Source organism: Pelophylax lessonae (genome assembly GCF_965119305.1).
Source record: "Pelophylax lessonae genome assembly, chromosome: 12".
Taxonomy (NCBI): Eukaryota; Metazoa; Chordata; class Amphibia; order Anura; family Ranidae; genus Pelophylax; species Pelophylax lessonae.
This window is the reverse complement of record NC_138779.1, coordinates 39,623,918-39,650,084: the sequence shown is the minus strand read 5'-3', so window position 1 is coordinate 39,650,084 and position 26,167 is coordinate 39,623,918. Positions and strand designations below refer to the sequence as shown.

At 44.1% G+C, this 26,167-nt stretch overlaps 1 protein-coding gene across 1 annotated transcript in view; it reads right to left on the bottom strand.

The window, feature by feature from the left end:
• The window catches only part of UTP3 (UTP3 small subunit processome component), a 40,693-nt gene extending 17,565 nt beyond the window's left edge, over positions 1-23,128 (bottom strand). Inside the window, exons 1-6 of the mRNA XM_082273355.1 lie at positions 23,056-23,128; positions 17,709-17,790; positions 17,541-17,597; positions 14,499-14,555; positions 9,258-9,375; positions 6,589-6,663 (exon numbers count right to left, since the gene is read on the bottom strand). Of these exons, the coding sequence (XP_082129481.1) occupies positions 6,589-6,663; positions 9,258-9,375; positions 14,499-14,555; positions 17,541-17,597; positions 17,709-17,790; positions 23,056-23,072 (406 nt within the window). The 5' untranslated portion in view covers positions 23,073-23,128. The remainder of the gene's footprint in view (positions 1-6,588; positions 6,664-9,257; positions 9,376-14,498; positions 14,556-17,540; positions 17,598-17,708; positions 17,791-23,055) is intronic.
• Between the last annotated feature and the right edge of the window lie 3,039 nt (positions 23,129-26,167).

Genomic DNA, 26,167 nt, shown 5'->3' with positions numbered 1-26,167 from the left:
GGGATTCACACCACACAATATAAGACTTCCATGTACGATGATAATCTTTCTGGAAGTCGCTTTCCTTGTTTTAACTAGAGTAGGAATAACTGAAGCTGACAATCCCTTGTCCTTCAGCACCTGGGTCTCAATAACCAGGCCGTTTAAAACCAGCGATCGTAAAGCAGGATGGAAGATCGGTCCCTGAGACAGTAGATCCTCCCTGAGAGGAAGTCTCCACGGGACGTCCGCCATCAGTCTGACCAAGTCGGCGTAACAAGCTCGACGAGGCCAGTCCGGAGCTGCCAGGATTACTGGAATTCCTTCCTCCTCTATCCTGCGAAGAAGTCTTGGCAGTAACCCAAGAGGAGGGAAGGCATACATTAGCTGGTATTGCCCCCACGGGGCGATCAGTGCGTCTGCGGTTTCTGCTAGAGGATCGCGGGAGCGAGCCACAAATCTCTGAACTTTCCTGTTGAATCGAGATGCCAACAGATCCATATCCGGGGTGCCCCATCGTAGGCACAACTGGTGGAAAACGTCTGGATGGAGGGACCATTCCCCCTGATCCAGAGTCTGACGGCTGAGATAATCTGCCTGCCAATTCTCCACCCCCGGAATGAACACCGCAGAGATAGCTGGAACAAATCGTTCCGCCCAGCGAAGAATGCAAGCCACTTCTTTGGCCGCTCGGACACTCTTGGTGCCCCCCTGGTGATTGACATAAGCCACGGCCGTGGCGTTGTCCGACTGGATCCGAACCGGGCTGCCCTAGAGCTGCTCGGTCCAGTGAATCAGACAAAGTCTGATCGCTCTCAGTTCCAATACATTTATCGGTAACCTGGATTCTTCCGGGGACCAAAGTCCCTGGACAGATAACTGACCGAGAATTCCTCCCCATCCGGATAGACTGGCATCCGTGGTCACTGTCGTCCAATATATTGGCAGAAATGACTTTCCCTGGCTGAGCATCGGAGACCGAAGCCACCAGACCAGAGACTCTCTGGTCTGTTTGCTCAATCGGATCTGATTGTCCAGGGATTCCGGATTCCATCTGAGAAGAATCTCTTGCTGAAGAATTCGGGTATGGGACTGGGCAAATGGGACTGCTTCGAAGGAAGCCACCATCAACCCCAGAACCCTCATGCAAGTCCGAAGGGAAGACCAGCTGTTGGATAGTAACAACTGGACTGCTGATTGAATCTTTCGGAGTTTCCCTACCGGAAGAAAAAACTCTTGTCCTGACTGTGTCTAGAATTAGACCCAGATATTCGAGCCTCTGGGTGGGAACCAGAAATGACTTTTGCTGGTTCACCAGCCACCCGAATTCCTGTAAAGAAATCATAGTAATTTCTATGTTTTGTAGCAAGGTCTGAGGAGACTCTGCATGAAGCAGAAGATCGTCTAGGTAACCAAGGATCGATATGCCTCTTTGGCGCAGAAGTGCCAACATTGGGGCCAACACTTTCGTGAAGACCCGCGGAGCCGTGGCGAGACCGAAAGGTAACGCCACAAACTGATAGTGGTTCTCTTCTACGGAAAAGCGTAGAAACCGCTGATGTCCTGCGAAAATGGGAATGTGAAGATATGCGTCCTTGATGTCTATGGACGCTAGGACATCCCCTGGATGCAGAAAGGCTGCTACTGTGCGAATGGACTCCATTCTGAATCTTCTTATGTTGACAAAAGAATTGAGCGCCCTTAAGTCCAGAATTGGACGCACTTTGCCCTCTTTCCTGGGTATTGTAAATAGGTTTGAATAAAAACCTTGAAACCGTTCTGTCCAAGGAACGTGGACTACCACTCCTTGTTGTAGTAAATCTGTGACTGCTCTCCGCAGATCGTCTAAACGATCCGGGGATAGTCGGCTATTGGAAGGGAAGAATCGCGCCGGTGGGAGAGATCGAAACTCGATCTTGTACCCTGACCTTATGACTTCGCAAACCCACTTGTCCGGGATTCTGGAAAGCCATGGATCCGGGAACCGGCGAAGACGTCCCCCCACCCCAGTTATGGGTGGGGGCGCACCTTCAGGCTTTGGACGGTTTATCTTCAGGTCTAGAGGGGGCGGGCTTTTGCTTGCCCGACCAACGACCCCTGACGCCTCCTGCAGGAGCTTTGGAGGACTTAATTTTTTCACCCGCGGGACGAAAAAACCTCTAGTGAGCAGAAAAAGAAGGCCCTCGTCTTTGACGAGTTCCTTTACCTTTAAAATTTTGCGGTAAAAAGGTGCTCTTTCCACCCGTGAGATCCTAATGATCTCATCTAAGTTGGCTCCAAATAGACGCTCTCCTAAAAAGGGGATATTAGCCAATGCTTTATTGGAACCTTGGTCGGCTAACCAACCTTTTAGCCACAGTGTACGCCTGAGAACCACCGCTGAGACAGATGCTCGCGTCAATAATGAAGTGGCGTCTAACGCCGCATCACACACAAACTGTAACCCCTGTATCATTTGTTCCAACGAATCTGATACCGCCTGAGGGACCTCTTCTAGGTCTCGGCGTAACCACTTGGTCCATACAGTTACAGCCTGCGAAACCAGACCAATAGCAATTATTGGTCTGAAAGCTGATCCAATCAAGGTAAACATGGTGCGAGACATAGCTTCTATCTTGCGATCCACTGGATCTTTAAAAGACGGAGCGTCTTCTAGAGGAATAACCGTGGCTTTATTCAATCTAGCAATTGGTGAATCCACCACAGGTGGTTCTGTCCATTTCTTAATGAGGGTTTCCTCAAACGGATAACGCCTGTTAATGCGTTTAGAAATAGTAGAAATGCGTTTTGGCAGACTCCATACTTCTTTGATTGGATTGCCAAAACATTTGGGCAATGGAAAAACCTTCGCCACTTTGATGCGTTTTTTAGTCCCAAAAGGGATTTCAGTTTCAGCTATTTCTGACGGAATACCCTGTAATCTTAAGGTTTCTTGAACAGATACCATGAGTGCGTTTACCAACGCTTCCTCTCTGGCTATGGCTGATGCCGAAACATCCTCCTCACTGTCTGAAAAGACAGTACACGAGACACAAATACCAGATGAAGTACCTGCAACTGCAGAAATAGGCTCAGAGTCTGAATCCGAGGTTACAGATAATAAGGGGTTAGGCGGGGGTCGCTTTCTTGCGCCCTGTCCCTGACAAGCCACTTCCACCCGGGACACAAAAGTTTCCATAATAGCTGACAATGATTCAATCGTCAGTGGGGTGCTGGAGGATCCCGCAGACCCCTCGAGGGGATCCGGAGGAGATACATGAGTGGCAGGGTCCATGTTAATTCAGGACACCTTTGCCAGAAAACACAAAAAAACTTTTTTTTTTTTTTTTAAATAAAAAATATATCTCTTTTTTTTTTTTTTTTTTTATTATGTGTCTCCCCCTAGCGCAATAGCGCCCCTCAGAGTACCTGCTTCTCGATCCCACAGAGAGAGAGAGGGACCCCCAAGGCTCACCAACCGATGCAGTGAAGTTTCCAACCAACTGCAGTCAGCGTCTGTCTTTTACAGACTGGAAGGAGCTGTTGCTTTTTCCCGGGTAGAAGGACGTGGCTCCGCCCCCTGTGTACGCCTTCCGGCGTTCCCAGCTCTCCACGAGGTAGCTGGGCTCATGAAACATGGCCGCCCCCATACAGGAGACATTAGACTCCAAAAACATGGCGGCCGGCGTGACCTGAGGACATGCATGCACCTGGTCTACGGCAAAATGGCGTCGGACCGCCTAAATCGTTTTTCCCAGCACATCCACCTGCATCTCTGCTGAGTGGCGATTGATTGATCTACAGGAGATACACTACAATTAAGGTAGGATAATACCTCCTATGTCTGCTGTAATGCTACAGTCTGCTGGGTAGAGTGTTAACTCTCAAACCAAGTCCACTTCCCACCAAACACATACTGTATTTACAAGGGGGACTTTTAGTGTCAGATATATACTGACCATGTATGGAGGGGCCCATAATTCATACTGCCTCATAACGAGGAAAGAAAAAAGGGAACGTTTACTCACCATACCGAACCGACAGGCACCCTCACTTCACAATACCCTCTCCACCGGGGTGGGGGTTTGTGGACCACTCCGGACGCCTCAACTCTCAGGTTCCTGGCGTCCAAGCGAGACTTTTAACAAGGTCAGTCCCTCCACTGGGACTCCGTCGCGGCCGACCCAGCGCGGAGCTCTGGTCTGCACGCGCTCGTAGGCAGAAACCGGGGTGACCACTGGATCTCAACATCCAGCCCGTCGCCCGGCCCCGCATACTTACTTGAATGTGTCGCGGCCGACCAAGCGCAATGCAATGGTCTGCGCGCGCTCGTAGGCCGGCTGGGGTGACCACTAGTGTCGCCCAGTCCGGCGTTTTTGCTTGAAGATCTCACAGGAAAAACACTGGAGAAAAAACTACCTAAAAAATATTTCTTCTAAAGAAAAAATCTTGCCAGGACCAAAAAGATCCCAGCAAGGAACTTAGGTCCTTACTCCTGACTAGACAGAAAAAAACTGATTCCCTGTAGCAGAGAGAGGGAGGATATACCCTCAGGGACTGCCCCTAAGGTGGAGCCAGAACGTTTTGTCTTTCTGCCTAGTCCTACTCCTGCGGAGACAACATAACCCAGCTCTTGAGAATCAAGAAGACTACGTCTGTCAATGAGCGATAGAGAAACAGAAATTAATCCATTGACTTATTAAAGGGACATATAGGAAAACTTTTCTGGATCAGCGGCTGCACCAAGGTCTGGCGGTAAGGCAAGATCTTGGATGTCCTGCCCAAAATAACCTATTGTGAAAAGCGTTTTAGGACTTGCTTGTTAATAAGGGGACAGAACTATCTGGGAACCTTTTACCGACCCGGGAAATATTGAGCACAGAGGTGAAAATACTGCCAAGTTGTTAAGTTAAAGCGGAGAAACACTGCATTTGAGCACCAAAAACTCAATTTAATTCAATTAATTTTTATAATTCAAAGCAAACACCCCCATCCATCCATGTCGTCATGCTTTATTTGGCTGAGAAATCCCTTAAAAAACACCTAAAAACAAGTAAATATAATATACCTGCCTATTTACTAATGGTAGAAGCATAAGGATGAAAAATAGTCAATGTCGATGAAGAGAGTGAAGTTCCACTTTTAAAGAGGTTGTAAACCCATACAATTTTTTATTTTTTTTGAAACCTGTAAGAGAAACACATAGTGAGCTAGTATGCATCACATACTAGCTCATTATGAAATACTTACCTTAGAACGAACCCTCGCCGTGCCGCCTGCTTACCTGTATGACAGGTGACATGTCCAGTCGCCCGTCTTCCGGGATCGCGGCATCCGGCCATCTGATTGGCCGGAGCCGTGGTGACGTCACTCCTGCGCGCGGGAGCCGACAGTCACGGCACGGGGCTCTGAAGAAACGCCACCAGTGGCCGTTCCTTCAGAGCACATTCGCCAGTGACATCACTGGCTGCATGTAAGGTAAATATCTCCTAAACGATACATGTTTATGAGATATTTACAGTACCTATAGGTAAGCCTTATTATAGGTTTACCTATAGGTACAAGTGTCAGAGGAGGGTTTACTTCCTCTTTAAGAATTATAGGGGTTGATTTACTAAAGGCTGGGTTCACACAAGTCCGGCTGCGGTTTGCAGTCTGGAGCATTTCTGTTCACTGGTTCAGGTGCAAATTTTTGCCTGAATTTGCATCTGTACCAGACCCAAAAACGCACAAGACCCTTTTCAAAACTGCACCGCGGCCACCCTGGGCATGTGCAATTCGGCTACAGTGAAAGCCAGTAACATTCACGTTATGTGAATTGGATGCAGTTAAAAACGCATCGAATTTGCATGTGTATGAACCCAACCTAAAACTGGTGCACTCAGAATCTGGTGCAGCTGTGCAAGGTAGCCAATGATCTTCTAACTTTAGCTTGTTCAATTAAGCTTTGACAATAAAACTTGCAAGTTGATTTGTTTCTATGCAGAGCTGCACCAGATTCTGCACTCTCCAATTTTACTAAATCAACCCCACAGACTTTATATTTTATTACATGGACAATTTATCACTGATATCTATACGGAATTCACTATAATTTTTATATTGCACCTAGCAATGTGATTGGTTTAGAATTTGTCACAAATGTGATGTACAGCAGGCCGTATTACAACCACAGCGATAGAAGACCGTCTGTGGTCACCAAGTGTTTTCTTTACACTGGATAGAATTACTATTTAATGGAACATAAACACCCCCGGAAATGGATTAAATAAACGCAAGGGTCTTCAAACTATGGCCCTCCAGTTGTTCAGGAACTACAATTCCCATCATGCCTAGTCATGTCTGTGAATGTCAGAGTTTTACAATGCCTCATTGGATGTGTAGTTCCACAACAGCTGGAGGGCCGTAGTTTGAGGATCCCTGGATTAAAAGGATGTTCCACCACCAGCAGAATTTAACACCAGTATATTAAAATAGATCTTAGCTATTAGCTGGGAGGACCAGAGTCAAATGGGTGAGACCACCTAAATCCATTAGAGTGGTGAACAGTGAAAAATATACACAAGATATTTGGCTTTGTGCCTACACAATTGCTTTAACAACGCCTAACACTAACAGAAGCATACATACTTTTGCTGTGTTCCTTGTAGTCCGTGTCATAGTACTGCTTCTTCTTCTGTCCCCAGGCCAAAGCATCTGGTAGACCTGAAACCACAGGATACATTATATTGTAAGATAAAATATTAGGTTGTGTGTTAATCCCTTTATTGTTACAAACTTGGAGCCAATTTTATATTTTGCCTTGGGGAAGACAGAACGACATATTATAAATCAATAAGTACACAGAAAAATAATAATCACTCTATATAATGAAAATACTGCTGAAACTAGAAAGATCAAAAATGTGTTTTCCAGCCAACACCAGAAAATTAACAGAAATAGTCTGAATAGTTGCTATGTGCTATATGTTTTTTAGTATTGCATATCGATCTCTGCTCTTCTTGATGATGTAATAAAGCTCCTGAAGAAGTGGCAATTATTCCATGAAACATGCTGAGCACTTTAAATCACAGATGGGATGACCTCAAAGATATGATATAGCAAATACCATCTGGATTATGTTTTATCGAGCAATAGAGAAATGACACAGGTTTTATGCCTATGTCTCAGATGGTATATATATACCGTATTTTCCGGTGTATAAGACGACCCCCCTATTACATGATCTACCGGTAATACTTATACTTAGGTTACCTTGGAGATATTATACTTGGCGTATAAGACGACCTCCCTTTTTTGGGGGATTTTTTTGAGGTTCAAAAGTAGTCTTATACGCCAGAAAATACAGTGTGTGTGTGTGTGTGTGTGTGTGTGTGTGTGTGTGTGTGTGTGTATGTGTATATATATATATATATATATATATATATATATATATATATATATATATATATATATATATATATATATATATATATATATATATATATATATATATATATATATATATATATATATATATATAGTGAATAAAATTTATTGCATTTTTAAATAAACAGTTTGCTTTGTTAAACCTTGTACAGTACCATTAACCACTTAACGACCGCCCGCTGCAGTTATACTTCGGCAGGCAGCCACTCCTGCGTGAACCGCCGTAGGTATACAACGGTCACGCTCCTGCAGCTAGGGGGCGAGCACGTGCCGCCCGGCGGCATGCTCCCACTCGTCAGCGGGGATCCCGATGCACGGGGCAGGCGGCTCCAATTCTATATAGGAACACAGGTCTCTATGGTCATTTCACAAGCCCCCCCCCCCACCACAGTTAGAATCACTCCCCTAGGTACACATTTAACCCCTTAAACACTTAACCCCTTCCCTGCCAGTGTCATTATTACAGTAACAGTGCATATTTTAGCACTGATTAATGTAGTAATGACACTGGTACCCTCAGCTAAATATATGCAGTTTAAACCTCAGTTTTAAGTTTACATACAGGTATAGATTTGCTCTAAGACACTTTTCACATTCACATGCTGGGAACAACTGACCTGACCATTCTGATAATAAAATGTATCTTTCTTAAAGCGGCTCTTCAGTCATTTTTTCATCATTCCATCTATTAAATCCTCTGCCCTTGTTGTTTTAACTTTGGATAGTAAAACATTTTTCTGTCAAGTAAATACCTTATACAGCTCACTTCCTCTTTCTTGTCTGGTAAAAAGCCCAGGCTAATGACATCACGCACAGCTCTCTCTCTCTCTTACTCTCCTTAAGGTTTGCCAGCAAGGGAGGAGGGGTGAGTCATAGGAGAGCTAATGAGAGTTGCAGACCTGGGAGGGGGTTGGATGAGGGCGGAGATAACAGGAGACTACAGAGATCTAGGTTTAATCATCAAGAGAGGAGAAAAGTGCAGGCAAGCAGTGCTATGAGTGTGTCCGTCATATGTATGTATGTATGTATGTATGTATGTATGTATGTATGCGTCTATGTAAATCCAGCAAATGAACAAGCAGCAGTTAAAATGGCTGCATCCAGACTTTGTGGTGGGAGATTTCTGCAGCATATTTGGCAAGTATAGAATCACAGTATATATAAAATATGCAAAGTGGTTGGAGGGAAGCTTAAAGCCCAGTACACACGATCAGATTATCGAACGATCTGTCGTCCGTTTTTGTGGCATGCTAGTCTGATGTGGAAAGTGAAGAGGTTATTTTCATACGAATTTTACCGTACGACAGAATTCTACTTCAGAAGTGATGTCATGTGTTGGATTGCTTTGTATGTGTTCTTTCCTCTCTGAGCATGCCTAGTCTTGCTCTTAAGATTTTTTTCCGTCGAAATCTGTACTAATGAGACGAAAATCGGACGTTGTGTTGACGGATGACAAAAATTTTATAGCCTGCACATCAGGATGTTGTCGGCCGAAAAGTCGGAGTCGGCTGTCGAAAGCACCATACTAACAATCCGAAAATCGGCAGATCGGTCGGACGAAATTTCCCTTCAGATTTTCTTATCGTGTGTACGGGCCTTTAGAATGGCAAAGGTGTTTTTATAATAAAATATGTGAGAAGACTGTAGTTCCTCTTTAAGAAGCCTTTCATTTCTTTATTATTAAATTACAACTGTATATTGTAAGGCTGTGGTATAAAAGGCACCACAGACGATGCACTCCGTATTTATACACAATGCTTTATTAAAGTATTATATTGTGAATGGGCCCTTGTACAACTCTACAAATATCAGTCCCTTCCAAACCACTGAATCCCTGAGAGCAAGAAAGTAATTTGTATAGTTTGACCAACCATCATTTGCACGATCTTCTAGGTCACTTCCCATTGAAATACGATCATCTTCATCCTCTTCGTCACCCTCTTCATCATCATCATCCTCATCCGGAATATCAATGGGCATAACCTCATCCTACAGCAAATTAGTCAAAAAACTGTGTGAGATTGTGGAAGCGCACATCAAATGGCATTTTACCTTAATACAATAAAGCTCTAAAGTGCACCTGTCACGTACATTTTGAGGGCTAACCAACTATTATACAGGATTTATATAGCGCCAACAGTGTACGCGTCGCTTTACAAAGTAGAGGGCGGGGACAGTACAATTTTAATACAGAAGGACTAAGAGGGCCTGCTCATGGAGCTTACAATCTAAAAAGGGAGGGGGAGGTGGTACAAAAGGTAATAGCTGCCGGGAATGATCTGATGGAGGTGACTCAGGTACAGTTCCTAGGTGGAGGTGAGGTAGGCTTCCCTGAATAAGTGAGTTTTCAGGGATTGTCTAAAGCCGGAGAGGGTAGGAGCTGTCCAGACATATTGAGGAAGGATGGGAGAGGCTCTGGAGGAGAAGTCCTAGAGGTAAGCATGGGAGGAGGTAACAAGGGAGCTAGAGAGGAGGAGGTCCTGGGGGGAGCGGAGTGGATGATTTGGGTGATATCTACAGATGAGGTTGGTAATGAAGCTGGGGGGCGAGGTTGTGGATGGCCTTGTATGTTGTGGTTAGCATTTTGAATTTTATACGATGGGGTAGGGGAAGACAGTGAAGGGATTGGCAGAGAGGAGCAACAGTCATGGATCAGTTAGTATTTGTATAGTAACTATAATATATCGGTTGTATTAGTATTAGCAGTATTCATAATAGACTGAAGGGGGGGGGGGGATAGCCTGCGTAAAGGTAGGCCAGTGAGGAGGGAGTTGCAGTAGTCAAGGCGGAATATAACCAAGGAGTGAATAATTTGTTTTGTGGGGTCGTTAGTCAGGAAGTGGCGAATTCTAGAAAGGTTGTGGAGGTTAAGGTGGCAAGAGATAGCCAGTGATTGAATGTGGGGGGGTGTAGGAGAGGTCAGAGTCTAGGGTTACACCCAGCTCCTCTGTGTGTGTGGAGGGACCAATGGTTGTGCTGTTGATCTGAATGGTAAAGTCATGGGGAGGGGGATCAGAGAGGAGGAAATATTACAAGGTCAGTTAAAGAAAGATTGAATTTAAGGAATTGGTGTGACATCCATAATGATATAAGGAATTGGTGTGACATCCATGCGGATATAAGGAATTGGTGTGACATCCATGCGGATATAAGGAATTGGTGTGACATCCATACGGATATAAGGAATTGGTGTGACATCCATACGGATATAAGGAATTGGTGTGACATCCATGCGGATATAAGGAATTGGTGTGACATCCATGCGGATATAAGGAATTGGTGTGACATCCATACGGATATAAGGAATTGGTGTGACATCCATAATGATATAAGGAATTGGTGTGACTTCCATAAATGATATAAGGAATTGGTGTGGAATCCATAAATGATATAAGGAATTGGTGTGACATCCATAAATGATATAAGGAATTAGTGTGACATCCATAATGATATAAGGAATTGGTGTGACATCCATAATGATATAAGGAATTGGTGTGACATCCATACGGATATAAGGAATTGGTGTGACATCCATACGGATATAAGGAATTGGTGTGACATCCATACGGATATAAGGAATTGGTGTGACATCCATAATGATATAAGGAATTGGAGTGACATCCATAATGATATAAGGAATTGGAGTGACATCCATAATGATATAAGGAATTGGTGTGACATACATACGGATATAAGGAATTGGTGTGAGATCCATACGGATATAAGGAATTGGTGTGACATCCATAATGATATAAGGAATTGGTGTGACATCCATAAATGATATAAGGAATTGGTGTGGAATCCATAAATGATATAAGGAATTGGTGTGGAATCCATAAATGATATGAGGAATTGGTGTGACATACATACGGATATAAGGAATTGGTGTGACATCCATACTGATATATCGCCCAGTAAGTTTGTGATACGTGAGGAGATTGAGGGGGTGAGTTGGGGAGTGTAGAGATAGATCTGGGTGTTGTCAGTATAGAAGTGGTATTGGAAGCCATGAGAGGTTATCAACTGGCCCAGGGAAGAGGTATAAAAAGAGAATAGGAGGGGCCCAAAGATGGAGCCTTGGGGTACCCCAACAGAAAGAGGAAGAGGAGTGGAGGAGATGGTATTGTATGTGACATTGAAAGTGCACTGAGATAAGTAGGAGGAAAACCATGAGCAGAATCACAGAGGACGAGGGAGTGGAGTTTGTTGAGGAGAAGTCAATGGTGTCAAAGGCAGCATAAAGGTCCAAGAGTATGAGTATATAAAAGGACACACAGAGCACCTTGTGCAGTATTGGTTTATTACAAATGGAAGCACAGAATGTAGTAACTCACATAAGGTTGGGTATCACAGGCTTGTAATTGCTCCGGTGGTCCGTGGAGGGAAGCTGTAGAGTCCAGGTGTCCGGGAAGAAAGATGTTTGCAGCCGATAAGATGGAAGCGGTAGACGGAAAGACCGGCCGGACGTCTTCCGGGTTCAGCTGATGCCCGGGAACCAGGTTGGAACGCAGCATACGCCGCGTGAGGTCACCGGAGCTAGGAATGGCACAACGCGTTTCAGAGCATTCGCCAAGCTCACAATGGGCATGCGCGCGCTTTTTTCAAGTGTGGGATCAACTGATGTCCCGGGACACCTGGACTCTACAGCTTCCCTCCACGGACCACCGGAGCAATTGCAAGCCTGCGATACCTAACCTTATGTGAGTTACTACATTCTGTGCTTCCATTTGTAATAAACCAATACTGCACTTAGAGGCGCTCTGTGTGTCCTTTTATCTGCTCTCATCCACAGAACTGACTTCCCTGTGTCTCGGAGCCAGCCCTTATTGCAGTTTTCATGCATTTACCTTAACAGCACACTGACTTTTTTTGGGACTCTATGCTCCATATTATGGACTTGAATATCTCCTAACTGTTTATGTACAGGTTTGATTCCCATGTTCCATCTTTATGAGTTGTATCAGCTTTTTACTATCTTTTCACTAGCTGAATATATACTGACAATTATCCCACTAGACCCCTGGATAGGTTCTCCTCAGAGCGCTTGCTTTCTCCTCTCACCAAGAGTATGAGTATGGAGTACGGGCCGTTGGTTTTAGCTGTTAGTAGGTCATTGGTGAGTTTTAGTAGAGCAGTTTCAGCGGAATGTTGTTGGCGGACACCGGACTGTTGGCATTGAGAAGGTTGTGGGCAGTAAGGGAAGGAGCGCATACCGTTACTCATGAAAAAGCAGCTTATCCATTAACCACATACTTTGCTTAGTAAATCATAACAAAAGACAGGCTTCACAAATATTACCCAGTTCTACATTTCTGGACCCAAAGAGACTGACTGCTTTTTTACAAGTTATTACTACTGGGGAGAAGTGCATGCTAATTACATTTAAAACCTTCTAGTATCCCCACTGAATTGGATTTTGTTAATGTTTAAATCAGGCATGTCCAACCTGCGGCCCAGAACCACAGGCAATGCGACCCACTGCCCCCTGACAATTCTTTTTTATTTGCTGGGGAGGAAGGAAGTCACGGCCACAGAGGTTTCCAACTAACTGTAGGCAGAGGCTGCCTTGGAGGGGATCATCCACTAGTTGTGTTAAATTAGTGCTGGGGGGGAGGGGCAGCGCAGGAAGGGCACAGCAGCGTTTTATTACTTATATACCTTAACTATAGTATATATTTTATATGCGACCCGAGAAAATTTCTCTACACTCAATGTGGCCCAGAGAAGCCAAAAGGTTGGACACCTATGGTTTAAATCCTCAAAAAAGCAGCACAGAAAGGAAACCCTTATATTACATTGTACATTAGTATAGCCCCACATGAGCCAGGTTGTTTCTGTAAGTATATCTTATTCTTGTATATATTTTGTAATTGGACAGATTTTATACATTCCCTGTATTAACACTTTTGTATGCATCCTCCTGCAGGAGATAATTACACTACATATATTGATACATAGGGAGAGATTCTATAGAAAAGTAAACACTAGCAATGACCGCATGAATCTGGACAGGTGATGACATACTAGATATGAAATTTGTACATAATTCCAAGTAGACAGATTGGTTATGGCATAAGCACCATCCATACAGAAGCTTAAAGTGGATTTAAACCCCATTCATGAAATGAAATGTGACCTGGATGCATGTCTATAGTGTTTACTTATCTCTCTCCCAAGTCTCATGTCTTTCTACTAACTCTGTTCAGGCCCGTACACGCGTACCGATTGTCGGCCGTAAATATTCGGCCAATGTCCGATCGGCCGATTGTCGGCTTGTTAGTATGATGCTTCCGACAACCGACTGCGACTTTTCGGCAGAACAAAATCTGGTGTGCAGGCTATAAAATTTTTGTAGGCCAACACCAGAACGGCCGATTGTTCGTCAGTCAGTACAGATTTCGGCTGACAAAAGCCAGATAAGCAAGACTGGGCATGCTCAGAGAAGAAAAAACACACGGAAAGTTAACCATCACATGACATCACTTCTGAAGTTGGTTGTTGTTGGCCGACAAAATTCGTGTGCAGTCTTGAGCACTTTTCAACCAACACGACAGCACTGGACAAAAGACGGCCGATCTTTCGGCCGACAATCGGTACGTGTGTACGGGGCTTTACTCTGTGATCAGCATAACATCTGACAAGTTATCCGACACAGGATAGCAGCTGGAAATTTGTGTTGAGTTGGGTGCACAGAGATAAATTAGAAGAGAGCTGGTCTATTCACAGCACAGCTCTGCATGTTTCTTCCTTCCTCTGCCTATGCGGAGGGGGGGTGCCTTTCCTCCAATCACCAGTTACACAGTGTATGCCAAGACTCCACACCCAGTGCTGGAACAGAAAGAGAAAAAAATTCTAACACGATGTTCACTTTCTAATCGGTATAGAAAGCTGAATATAGCAGATATACAAATAAAATGTATGTAGGGAGATTTTTCTCATCTCTGTGTATGATGTGAGGCTGTTCACTTCACTGGGTATATGTGAGGGTTTACATCCACTTTAACATGGATTTCATTGGATAAATCACAAACAGTAGAGCACTGATGAGTCTCCATAGTTTTTATTTATTAGAGGTTCTTATTTAACACTTAAACATCTTTTTCCTCACTTACCTCGCTGTCGTATTGTTCTACGTCATCGTCAAATTTTACTCCTTTTTTCATCAGACTCTGAAAGCAAAGACGAAAGGTTGGAATAAATGAATGCATGGAAAATCACAGCAATTGTTTATTATGTCTTATTTTAGTAAGAACATCCTATCCTGACATAAGAGAAGACATTTGAAAAGGGTCTACATCAAACACAAGAGAAGTGATTAATCCCATGGACCAAAATGGATGCGGTCCATTCACTCTGGCCACTGAGCAGCCTGAAAGATCACTGGATCAATGTTCCCTTACATAGTATTATCCACATGGCCTTTTATCTCCTCAAACAGTAAAATTTCATAGATGTATAGGATTCTGGTTTTCATGTTACTGCCCGAGGGTATGGGGGGGGGGGGGTGTTCTAGCCAGTAATGTACTCATATTATAAAAATTTATAAAGGGTTTGCCTGCCTCCGAGTCAATGAAATGGCTTTTCTGCAACCGAAGGAAAAAACGTCATAGGTGTGCCAAAATGTTATTTTAAACTTATTGTACTCCATGCAGTCATGCCATTCTCTGCATAGCTTCCAGGTTATTTATGCAGTTTTTTTTTTTTTTTAACCTTCTTTTTATTATTTTTTCAGTCTGAACACTAAACTGGAAGACTGAAGACACATAGTGGTGGAAGAAAATTACTGGGGTGGGGGGGGTTGCAATATTAGATAAGAGGCGAGTATTGCAGCCAGAGCTGCTTTTGGTTTTAAAACACTGCTGGGAGGCTTTTTACATTTTTATTGATTTTTCTTTTTGTGTGCCACTGTTGATCTATACTGAACCTCTGGCTAAATGCTTTGGGTCACTTCCTGCAGCGAGGAAAAACTGGATTTTTGGCTTACCATAAAATCCTTTTCTCTTAAGTTCATTGACTGACGAAGTTCTCTGATCCCGATCAGTAGGGTTATACTGCCCCCTACTCCTGTAGGGGGAGGTATAACCCTACTGATCCGGATCAGAGGACTGTGTCCGTCAATGAACAATTGAGAAATTACATTTTGAGAGTGAAGGTCCACTCTATTATACTAAAGCTACAGGGTAGAGCTCTGCAATTAATCGTTAAAATATCTCAATCTCGATTGGATCACCCCACACAAGCCTAATCCAGCATTTCTACGATTCATGTAAAAAGGAAGAATGGGAAGTGCCACCATCTAAGTGCCGTTATAATTTAATGAGTAAATACAGGGATAAATAAAAAAAATTGCACACATTTATTTGAAGAGTTAAAACCAAGTATATCCTAATGGAAAAAATTAGCAGAGCTCGGCAGGGTCACAGCTGGGTCTCTAGATTCAGGCTGCGGGAGTTTGACAAAGGGGCAGTCCTTGTTGCCCCAAAACGCGTAGCCATGCCCTCCTCGTTCTCCTCTTGGAACTTGTATGCACCGCATCCTCGTTGCCCCAGCTCATTCCCAGACATCAGTTCCACCATCCCAGCCTGCTGATAGGAGATCCAGCCTCTTGCCACATCCCGCCAGCTGAACACCACCACAGACCCATGCCACCTCTGCCTCGTGGCGGACCTGCCACCATTCACAGAACCTCCATCAGCAGTGTTATTCCAGCCTGCCGACTCAACATCCATCTCTCCAGCTGAGCATCACTGACCCCTGCTGTCTCTACCTTGCGGCTGACCCGACGCTTTTTACAGTACCTTCACCATCAGACGGGCAACCCCTCTCAAGCAGCTCCTGCAGCCTGAATCTAGAGACCCAGCCGCGACCCTGCCGAGCTCTGCAAGTTTTTTCCATTAGGATATACTTGGTTTTAACTCTTCAAATAAACATGAGCGCAATTTTTTATACATCCCTGTGTTTACATTGATCTTGAGGTCTTCCAATCCTTTTTTTGGGGCAGCTGTAGCCAGAACTTTAGTGCTCATTTTACTGACCCTAACATAACCTTATGGTAATTTTTTTATTTCTTTACACATAACACACACTTTTTATTACATTTCTTAAAATTTGGTTGAAGCAAAGAGTATTATGTATTCTTTTGTTGCCATTTTGTTTGATGTGTAGGTTTTTTAGGATTTTTTAAATGCCTGGGTTATATTTTTGCCAACATACCTTGTGAACTGATCAAAGATTTTCTGGTGCCTCAAACCAAAAGGGGGGGGTGAGACTTTTTAGGCAATGAAATGGGAAAAGTTTTAGGTTTAAATAAAACAATTTATTACACATTTAAAACAATACACGTGTGTGTGTAGGGCTATAGGCCCTTTGGTGTGGAGAGGTGATAAAGGGTTAAATTCATAGTGAAAATGGTGACATGGTGACTTTATATGAATGTATTTCTCTGTTCTCCGTGCTTGATCCCAAGTTTTGGGACAGAGAGAACATCCGTAATATCCGACGTATTTCGGCTTAAATGCCTTTGTCAAGGATCAATTCAGATATGGTGATATCCTTGACAAAGGCATTTAAGCCGAAACACGTCGGATATTACAGATGTTCTCTCTGTCCCAAAACTTGTGCTCAAGCACGGAGAACCGAGAAATACATTCATATAAAGTCACCATGTCACCAAATACATTCATATAAAGTCACCATGTCACCATTTTCACTATGAATTCAACCCTTTATCATCTCTTCACACCAAAAGGGTCTATAGCCACACACACACACACACACACACACACACACACACACACACACACACACACACACACACACACACGTGTATTGTTTTAAATGTGTAATAAATTGTTTTAAACATAAAACTATTCCCCTTTCATTGCCTAAAAAGTCCCACCCCCTTTTGGTTTGAGGCACCAGAAAATCTTTGGCCATTTTGTTTGATAACCTAATGTTCAGGGGTTGTAAATCTTTAAAATAAAGTTCTTCAGAATCGTGATCTTTATTCTAAGCAAATAAATTGTGATTCTAATTTTATCCAGAATCGTACAGGGTCAGCATGATATCCAGTCAACTAGCATTTGCAGAGTGACGTCAACCCTAAACAAAATTACTTTTAGCTTACAGAACCTCGTTACCACATACGGACTCACCTTAAACTTCTCCTCGTGGTAATCATCAATTTCATCATTATAGTACTTTGAGGAGACCTGCAATAGGACAAAAAAAAAAAAAAAAGTATAATTTTAACAATTTTTATAAATTTTAACCAAAATAGGAATCTACATTACAATCACAATGGACCGACTTGTAGGTTTTACCTCATTTGTGGAAGGGATATCTGCGTTGGACAAAGATTCATCATACACAAGTTCATCTTCTTTTTTTTTGGGCCTCAGATTCCTGCAAGATGATGAAATATTCTCTTTAAAAATAATATATTTATCAGATATTCATAGAGAATGAAACATTGGCTATATTCTATGATGTAGCCAGATACGAGAGCTGATCAAGCAGATGTTCTGATGAAGCTGGTCCTTCCACAGCCAGACAAAGATCTACACTACAGACGAGTGCCCTCAGGAGTACCAAGAACTGAGGAAATGTGTATGAATGGTGCAAAGCTGTGCAGATTTTATTTGCTTCCACTAGACCAAAAACAAAAAAGACATGATCTTTGAGGAAGATGCTTGTGTTTTAGTGAGGGAACAAATTGGGCCAAGGCAAAGGGCCCGCTTTCAATAGCAGTAGTCATTTTGTAAGCCACAGGTGTCAAACACAAGGCCCGCGCACCTCTCCTACAGCTGCAACACCCCCCTTGTCTCTGCCCTCACCCTCTGTAGTCGGCAGCAGAGAGGACAGAACTCCTTTGCCAGATCCTGTACTAATCTGTGCAGCTGCACAAAGGCTCCTCTTTGCCCACCCCCCCCCCCCCCACTTCTCAGCAGTCTGCAGCAGAGAGGAGGGAAGAACTCCTCCTGCAGATCCTGCACCTTTCTGTGCAGCCGCAACACCACCTTGCCTTTGCCTCCCCTGGTCTCAGCATTCAGCAGACTCTGGAGACTGCAGACTCTGCCCTCCTCTGGTTCTCCTCCGGACCCGGCACTTCTTCCCAAATCCACCCGCATCTTCTTCCTGCCAGCAGCACAAGGTAAGGGGGTGCATTGTGATGCAAGGAAGGGTGGGTGACTTGACTTCTGATGGTGGGGGGGGGGGGGGGGGGATTCTTGAAATCCCATGTAAAGGTGTAAGGGGGCGTGGGGTGCTCTGGACATCTAATCCTACAGATATAACCGGCCCTTTGAGGGCAACCATAATGCTGATGCGGCCCACGATTAAATTGAGTTTGACACCCCTGTTGTAAGCTATACTCAGCCACTGCAATGCTACATATCGCAATACCCAGTCTAGCAGTGACCACATACAGCAGCAGTATTTCAATATACCACTGTACTCCCCATGTAAATGTGTTCTGCATGAATTATATACATTGTGACAGTGCAAGGTCCTGCCGCTGGGAAATTATTGGAAAAAAAGACACAGGACTCTCAAATTTCCAGTTTGCGAGGCTCCGGTGTGTATATTTTCAGCAGAGAAAGCCGTGTTCTGAGCTCTCTCTAGATTTTGTAATCCCGGATTGGGGCCTACAGTTTGGAGGCTACAAAGGGTCTTGGGTGGGAATGAACCTTCAATCCTGTGTCCAAATTTTGCGAGATACTTGCAGCCTGTGAGAGGGCCATTATCAGCAAGTTCTGAGAATAGCTTGGTGCTCCAGCCAGAAGGGAGATGGGCTCCAATTCTGGAGACAGGGAGCATCACTGTGTGCTTACCAGAGAGCTTAACTTTAGGAGACAGGTGCGAGGAGCTGCGTGCATTGAAGAGCCGGTGGTCTGAGGGACCAGTTCTAAGAGCAGCAGTGATGCTGAAGCATAGCCAGGTGGACTAGTATTTTTCATTGCTGATGTTTTGATGCGAGAAGCAGATTTCCCCTGCGTGGGAAACTTTATAAAGAATTTGGCTTTTTCTTTTGATTTGGTTCTAGCCTGCCTCATAGTCAAATGAAGGCCGGACAGGACCGCTTTAGTTCTGGTTGCATGTCATAGGATGTCCTCCCATTCCTGGCGCACGGCAATCGGAGGTGAACGGTGTCCCTAGGACTCAGCGCATCCCTGATTGGGTTAAAGAGCCAATGACAGCGGCTCTTTAACCTGTTATTGGCTGTGTCCAATTACAGCTGATCGGGATGTAAACACACTTCCCAGATATCTGCATGCCTTTCCTCCCACTGTCACAGCGTGAGGAGAGAGCCGGCAACCAGCTAGAGTGAAAGGGGACACCTGCACTGATTATCAGTGCAGCCAACAGTGCCCATCAGGCCTATCAATTAGTGCCACCTTATCAGTGTAGCCCATCAGTGCAGCTTATAAGTGCCCATCAGCAAAGGAGAGAAATTACCTGTTTAAAATTAAAAAAAAAAAAAAAAAAAGACACAAAGAAAAACTGGGGGGGGGGCTGGGGGTTGTGGTCTTTTTTCATTTGTTAAGTGGGCTACCATGCGGTTAAACTTAGCTGGCATGCCCTACTAAATAGCATCTGCCACTCTTGTCTAATCACCCCTTGTGTAGTGTAATATAAATAAATTATATATATATATATATATATATATATATATATATATATATATATATATATATATATATATATATATACACATACACATACACACACAGTATCTCACAAAAGTGAGTACACCCCCTCACATTTTTGTAAATATTTTATATCTTTTCATGTGACAACACTGAAGAAATGACACTTTGCTACAATGTAAAGTAGTGAGTGTACAGCTTGCATAACAGTGTAAATTTGCTGTCCCCTCAAAATAACTCAACACACAGCCATTAATGTCAAAACCGCTGGCAATAAAAGTGAGTACACCCCTAAGTGAAAATGTCCAATTTGGGCCCAAAGTGTCAATATTTTGTGTAGCCACCATTATTTTCCAGCACTGCCTTAACCCTGTTGGGCATGGAATTCACCAGAGCTTCACAGGTTGCCACTGGAGTCCTCTTCCACTCCTCCATGACGACATCACGAAGCTGGTGGATGTTAGAGACCTTGCGCTCCTCCACCTTACATTTGAGGATGCCCCACAGATGCTCAATAGGGTTTAGGTCTGCAGACATGCTTGGCCAGTCCATCACCTTTACCCTCAGCTTCTTTAGCAAGGCAGTGGCCGTCTTGGAGGTGTTTGGGGTCGTTATGTTGGAATACTGCCCTGCGGCCCAGTCACAGAAGGGAGGGGATCATGCTCTGCTTCAGTATGTCACAGTACATGTTGGCATTCATGGTTCCCTCAATGAACTGTAGCTCCCCAGTGCTGGCAGCACTCATGCAGCCCCAGACCATGACACTCCCACCACCATGCTTGACTGTAGGCAAGACACACTTGTCTTTGTACTCCTCACCTGGTTGCCACCACACATACTTCCAGTAATCCATGTCCTTAGTCTGTTTGTCTTCAGCAAACTGTTTGTGGGCTTTCTTGTGCATCATCTTTAGAAGAGGCTTCCTTCTGGGATGACAGCCATGCAGACCAATTTGATGCAGTGTGCGGGGTATGGTCTGAGCACTGACAGGCTGACCCCCCCCCCCCCCACCCCTTCAACCTCTGCAGCAATGCTGGCAGCGCTCATACATCTATTTCCTCAGTTTTGTTGTCTTTTCTTCACGCTGACAGTGAGAGGTGTAAAAGCAGCAGCTAGCTGGCTTTTTTTTTTACTTCCGCGAACAGCTGATCACGTGCGTTACGCCCTTCAGTGATGATCAAGGTAAAGGGCCAGAGGGCCCAAGGTGCCCGTGGGCAGCATAAGAATGGGAGGATGTCTATGTACACCCTACCGGCATTTTAAGCCTACGCTGTAGCCGTCTTTCAGCTATAGCACGGGCGCCAAGTGGTTAAACAGGACAAATACAGAGAGTAAATCTCCCTAACAGGGACACAGACGGCAATACAAATTTGACAAGTGTTCTCATCCCTCTCCACTCTATACAAAGCTAAATACTTATACTTTAACCACTTGCCGACCAGCCGCCGTACTTATACAGCGGCAGGTCGGCTCTGTCCCACGATATGACGTACCTGTACGTCGCTTCGAGAGACAGCTAATGGGGGGCGCGCATGTGCCGATTAGCCACAGGGGGAGCCAATCAGCGGGTCCGGCGGATGCAATGTCCGCTGGGCACCCGCGATACCTCCCCGTGGAGGCAGACCGCTCTTCTGTCAGTGATGAACACAGAGATCCTGTAATCCTCCTATTTAGGAACACAGGTCTCTGTGTTCATCCAGCAAGTCCATCCCCCACACAGTTAGAAAACACTCCCTAGGGACACATTAAACCCTTTGATCGCCCCTGGTGTTAACCCCTTCCCTGTCAGTATCATTAGTACAGTAACAGTGCATATGTTTAGCATGGATTACTTTTGCACAAACCAATCAATATACACTTATTGGAATTTTTAACCAAAAATATGTAGCAGCATACATATTGGCCCAAATTAATGAAAAAATGTGATTTTTTTTTACATTTTTTTATTAAAATGTGTTTTATAGCAGAAAGTAAAAAATATTTTTTTTTTTTTCAAAATTGTCGCTTTTTTATTTTATAGCGCAAAAAATAAAAACCAATCACAGACCACCAAAAGAAAGCTCTATTAGTGGGGGGGGGGGGGGGGAGAATGACAGAACTTTTATTTATTTTTTAATTTTTTTATTGTTATCAATAAAATGAAAAAAAAAAAGTGTTTTAAAAAAAAAAAAATAATTGTTGGAAATGTTTTATAGCAGAAAGTAAAAAGGCGTTTTTTTTTTTTTTTGTTTAATAGCGCAAAAAAAATAAATATTGCACAGGTGATCAAATACCACCAAAAGAAAGCTTTTTGTAGGAAGAAAAAAAAAAAAAAGACATTGACTTTATTTGGGTACAGTGTCGACTGCGCAATTGTCAGTTAAAGTAACAGTGCCGAATCGCAAAAAATGGCCTGGACAAAAAAAGGGGAAAACCTGGTCCAGAAGTGGTTAACATGCCAAAAAAACGATTGCTTTATCCCCAAAGTGCTTTGCTTTTCCTGTGTAATGATTTTTTTTAAAACACCAAATGCAATGACGGAGTATTTGGATGAACTCTTATTTTTTAGATAAGAGTGGAGGTGGATTGGAACACCTTTTTATCCCTGTGTCCCCATTAGGAAGATTCACCCGATAAATCTGTCCTATATACTGTTATCAGTGAGACTGAAAGAAAATCAGAACAGGAAGAAGGAAAATCTTCCCATGGGGACACTAGTTCAAGTAACAGCCAGGTGTTTCCTTACTTCCTGTTTTGGCTGTGAGACAGGAAGTAAAAGGAAATCTCTACAATAGAATACAGATGGCCAAAAAAAAAAAAAAAAAAACTGACAGGGGTTAAAAAATCCTCCCTTACTCTATCCAAAATTAAAACAAACGCGCTTTGCCCATAGTTCTACTTTAAATAGCCAACATTTAGGTAGAGGTGTATACAGCAGACATGAAACAGGGACGACTAAGGAAGAGGATAGGGGTGCAGAGAGATAGGCTCCCTCCAAGTGGGGACCAGTACGACCCCATCCACACAGCTAACAGCCACTCACCTGCGAGCCTTCCCCATCCTCCCCTCTTCTCCAGTCTCCGTTCCCACGTGTCTACCACTTCCTGTCCGCCACCTTATACAGCCCCTCCAGAAACATAACCCGGAACTTTCGTTCCTATTAAACAATTGACATCTCTTCAATAGTAAATAATGATTGTGTTCTCTGACTCTGTAGTGGCTTTGTATAGTCTTCTTTGGCTGGGAGGCCATCCTGAGACTTGTAGTTGCACACACACCTTCCTTAAATATACCTGTAATTCATTTCACTAAATATAATGGAAATAGATAGTCTGGGTGATGATGATCTATGAGATTTATTTACTAAAGTTAAGGAGTGCAAAATCAGGCTCAACCAATCAGCTTCTTTTTTCGCAATAACACCTGGAAGCTGATTGGTTTCTATGTAGAAGTGTGCCTGGTTTTGCAGACTCTCTCTTTAGTAAATAAAGCCCCGTGTGTCTCTGTACTGGTGAGAGATACTTTATATCACTTCACAGATATTCATCTCAAATCCTTTTCTCCAGTTCTAATCAAGCACAGAAATAAGTGATTATTGTCTATTAAATACGAGGCCTGGGTGTCTCAGCGTCCATCACCCTCATAATACAATCTGACAGATGACAGAAACGTTTGTTTTGATTCGGATTTCCTTTATTTGTTACATTGTATCTGGTGCTGTCTGTTCTGCCGGGGAGAATTATAGGTTGCACGCGGCCGGCTTCCACTGTTGCCATGACGACGCCCTCTGCTGCCATAAATGGTAATGAGGTGGAGGGGGGAGTCCCGGCTGGATCGGAGGATTTGTCCTGATCTTCCAGGCACTGCAGGCTACCTGTTGATGTGCTGAGTGTACGAGCAGGGGGTGGAGGAGGAGGAGGAGGACTGACACTGGAGGGAGAGATCAGGGAGTCTGGAGGAGGAGGAGGACTGATAACTCTGGAAGAGTCCAGGATCTGAGCTGGAGGCTGGCAGCATGATGGGTGCATGGCTTGGGTCCAGGGGATGAGGATCTGAGGGGTGAGTGGTTCATAGGAGGCTTTCCTGGACCTCTGTGACCTGTTCCTGGGTTCTGACTCCTCTGATCTGGCTTCTTCTCCACCTGGATCTGGGCAGGACTGGTGATTTGCTGATGGTGGGACCTAGGGAAGAAGCCTTGTAGATAGAAAAGCTTGGACGTGGTTTGGACTTCAACCGCATTGGTTGAGGCTGACTTGGACCTGGACATCAAGGTTTGGGGATAACCTGGAAGGTAGGTTTTGGAGGTGCTTCTCCTGGTCAGTAGGACTTGGGGTGTAAAGTGGACTTGCTCTTGAATTTGGGCCCCAATCCAAGAATTGGGTTTAGCATTTGCTTGTCTTTATGGTTGGGTTTTCATGAGAGATATATGTATGGTTGTCTTGAGACTTTTCTTTTGGTTCATTTTGTTCACAGGTGGTCATTGCGTGACTCATGAGACCTGGGTATAAAGCCATCTGGGCACAGGCGGTCATTGCGTGACTCATGAGACTTGGGTATAAAGCCAACGTGGTGTGGAGTTAAACATTGCTGGCTGGGGGTGACTTGGACCTGGATAGCAGTGTTTGGAGGTAACCTAAAAGGTAGGTTTTGGAGGTGCTTCTCCTGGTCAGTAGGTCTTGGGGTGTAAAGTGGACTTGCTTTCGAATTTGGCCCCCAATCCAAGAATTAGGTTTAGCATTTGCCTGTCTCTTTATGGTTGGGTTTTCATGAGAGATATATGTATGGTTGTCTTGAGACTTTTCTTTTGGTTCATTTCGATCTGGGCACAGGCGGTCATTGCGTTACTCATGAGACCTGGGTAAAAAGCTAACATGGTGTGGACCTGGATAGCAGTGTTTGGAGGTAACCTAAAAGGTAGGATCTAAGGGGTGCCGTGAAAAGACTTTGATTATCCTGACCAGGAGGTCTTGGAAGTTAAGTGGACCTGCTCCTTGATCTGACTCCTGATCGAAGGATTAGCATTTGACTTTCTCTCTATGATGGGATTTTGTAGTGTTTGGTCTTGGATATAGGAGCCTTGAGTTTTGTCTTCTGGTTAATCTGGGCCTAGGAAGTACTAGTCATTTCCTGATCAGCCATGAATGGAAGGAATCCTATGGGTCCTGGGGAAAAGCCTTGTAGATAGAAAAGCTTGAAAGTGATTTAGAGTTGGGACAGTATTGATTGAGGGTGACGTGGACCTGAACAGCAAAGATATAGGAGTCTTCAGACTTGTCTTCTGGAGCTGAATCCCATTATGGTAGAGTTTTGAAGTAACTGGCCTTGGATAAAAGGGTCTTGTCCTCTGGTTCATCTGGAGCTGGGCACAGGTGGTCATTGCATGACCAGGACTGAGGACTAACGAGACCTGGGCAAAAAGTCTATGTGACGTAGAGTTGGACAGAGGAGGCTATGGGTGACGTGGACCTGAACAGCAAAGATAGGAGTCTTCGGACTTGTCTTCTGGAGCTGGATCTCTTTATGGTAGAGTTTTGAAGTAACTGGCCTTGGATAAAAGGGTCTTGTCCTCTGGTTCATCGGGAGCTGGGCACAGGTGGTCATTGCATGACCAGGACTGAGGACTCATGAGACCTGGGCAAAAAGTCTGTGACGTAGAGTTGGACAGAGGAGGCTGGGAGTGACGTGGACCTGGATAGCATTATTTGGGAGTGACCTGGAAAGTAATTTCTTCAGGCGCTGTGATTGGTTATTTTGGAAAGTAGGAATTGAAAGTGCCAGAAACTGCGGGCTTGTGTTATCCAAGTACGTAGACCTAGGGAATTAAGTAGACCTAGACTTAGAGAATAAAGTCTGGGAGTGACTTTCCCTTAACCGTAATCTTGGTGAATCCTATCCTGAAGCTGGCTAGCGATTGTACAATTTGTATTTGGACGTTGCCTCCCTTTTTATAGTGGTGTTGCAGTGTGACTAGCATAGGTGATAGAGATTTGGTGTGGAATAAAACCTTGGAAATCAAACTTGGGGGTCTCCAGACCCCATCAACTTTTCAGAGGAGATAGTTGGCATGTGGAGCTGGCATGATGGTCTGTCAATACTTTAGATAATCGACTCTATATTTCTCACAGCTGGTGTGAATTTGCTTGTAGCTGTTATTT